The sequence below is a fragment of the Grammomys surdaster genome, unplaced genomic scaffold (genome assembly GCF_004785775.1).
Source record: "Grammomys surdaster isolate TR1022 unplaced genomic scaffold, NIH_TR_1.0 174, whole genome shotgun sequence".
NCBI lineage: Eukaryota > Metazoa > Chordata > Mammalia > Rodentia > Muridae > Grammomys > Grammomys surdaster.
Genome location: NW_021604622.1, coordinates 17,992,871 through 17,994,566, shown reverse-complemented (window position 1 = coordinate 17,994,566; position 1,696 = coordinate 17,992,871). Strand labels below are relative to the sequence as shown.

Here is a 1,696-nt window from a genome sequence, read left to right as displayed (position 1 = left end):
CTCTGTGGAAGAAGAGGCTGAATGAGTGTGTAAAAGCCAGAGGCAATGGGGGACACCAGGAGAATAAAACCCTCTGAATTAAGTAGAGTTTATATAAATTCAGAGATTAAAGGAGAAAGAATAGGCCTGCATGGGGCTGTACCAGATCCTATGCATATATATTATAGCTTCCAACTTGACATTTTTATGGGACTTCTGACTGTATGAAGGAGTGGGTCTCTGCTTCTTGTGCTTATGAACAGAAGGGGCTATGTCCCTTCTGTTGGGTTGCCATGTATGATGGTTTTGGTTCTATCTTATTATTTTTTTTATGTTTGGTTATTATCTCCTAGAAACCTGTTCTTTTATAGTGAGAGACTGAAAAGGAGTGATTTGTGATAAGAGAAAAGTTGAGGAGGAACTGGGAGGAGTGTAGGGAGAGGAAACTGTAATCAAGGTATATTTTATGAGAAAATTTATTTTCAGTAAGTGAAGACAATCAAATATAATGGGAATTTCTTTAATGACACAGTGCCATTTTGTGGAAGTTTGAAGTATACATTGCTGGTTGGAAGACTTCTGAACTAAACAATGCTCTATAACAGTGTATGTTCGAGACCACTGTGCAACTTCAAGAACACTGTTCACACTGAAGTGATTCCCTCCATAGACAACAGAAGAGCATTTCCAGTGTTTAGATGAAAGAAGAAAGTTACTGCTCTTTCTCTTCTGGTCCCAGGCGTTGCGGAAGCCACGGGTTACCATGCAGACATGGCCAAGTTCAAGAACCACACCACACACAACCAGTCCTGCAAATGGCACAGAAATGGCGTCAAGAAACCCCGGTCACAAAGATAAGAGTCTCTTAAGGGGGTTGACCCCAAGTTCTTGAGGAACATGCGCTTTGCCAAGAAGCACAACAAGAAAGGCCTGAAGAAGATGCAGGCCAACAATGCAAAGGCAGTGAGTGCACGCGCAGAGGGCATCAAGGCCCTTGTGAAGCCTCAGGCCATCAAGCCCAAGATGCCAAAGGGCCCCAGCCGCATACTCAGCCGCCTGGCTTTCATCGCTCACCCCAAGCTTGGGAAGCAGATTCGAAGCTACATGGCCAAGGGTCGTAGGCTCTGCCAACCAAAGCCCAAGGTTCAAATCAAGGCAGAGGCCAAAGCTCCAGTTAAGGCCCAGGCTGAAGCTCCAGCCCAGGTTCCCAAAGGTGCCCAGGCCCCTGTGAAGGCCCCATAGAAAAGGCTCCTGCCAATGTGAAGACAGATGGACTGCCGTGACACACCTACCCACACACTATTTGCAGATGACCAGTGTCCTATGCTGTTTTTACAAATAAACTCGAGGGAAGAAAAAAAAATTATTGTGAGCTACAGTCAAGTCCTTCTAACTAATTCTGAGTTAGGAAGGAAATGCAATTGTTTCAAACTCCTTTCTCTATTAATTAGAACAAAGAGACAACAAATATAACCAACTTGGAGAGAAATAGTCTCTGTTACCTTTGTTGGTTTTCAGCCTGCTCTTTTCTTCACATGGTACTGGTTTGAGATTTCTTGTCTCATTCATCCTTGTCGAACAAGTAAACAAAGTAAGTTATTATGTCAGGGAAGTCAGCCCTAAGACATCAACACCTCAAAATGTTTTCTTTGGAGTGCCTGCATTTCCTTTATGTGTTTCTCCTTTTCTTTCTCTCTCTTTCCCTTTCCCTTTCCCT

General features: G+C 43.6%; 1 protein-coding gene across 1 annotated transcript; it reads left to right on the top strand.

Moving 5' to 3' along the window:
• Positions 1 to 749: 749 nt before the first annotated feature.
• LOC114621313 (60S ribosomal protein L29-like) lies at positions 750 to 1,328 on the top strand. Its single transcript, XM_028767535.1, has one exon. The coding sequence runs from the start codon at positions 877 to 879 to the stop codon at positions 1,219 to 1,221; it is 345 nt and encodes a 114-aa protein (XP_028623368.1). The 5' UTR covers positions 750 to 876; the 3' UTR covers positions 1,222 to 1,328.
• The last annotated feature ends 368 nt before the right edge of the window (positions 1,329 to 1,696 follow it).

Bases quoted from the DNA above. Each gene is read 5' to 3' on its own strand.
- LOC114621313 (XM_028767535.1), top strand. From the start codon at position 877: ATGCGCTTTGCCAAGAAGCACAACAAGAAAGGCCTGAAGAAGATGCAG.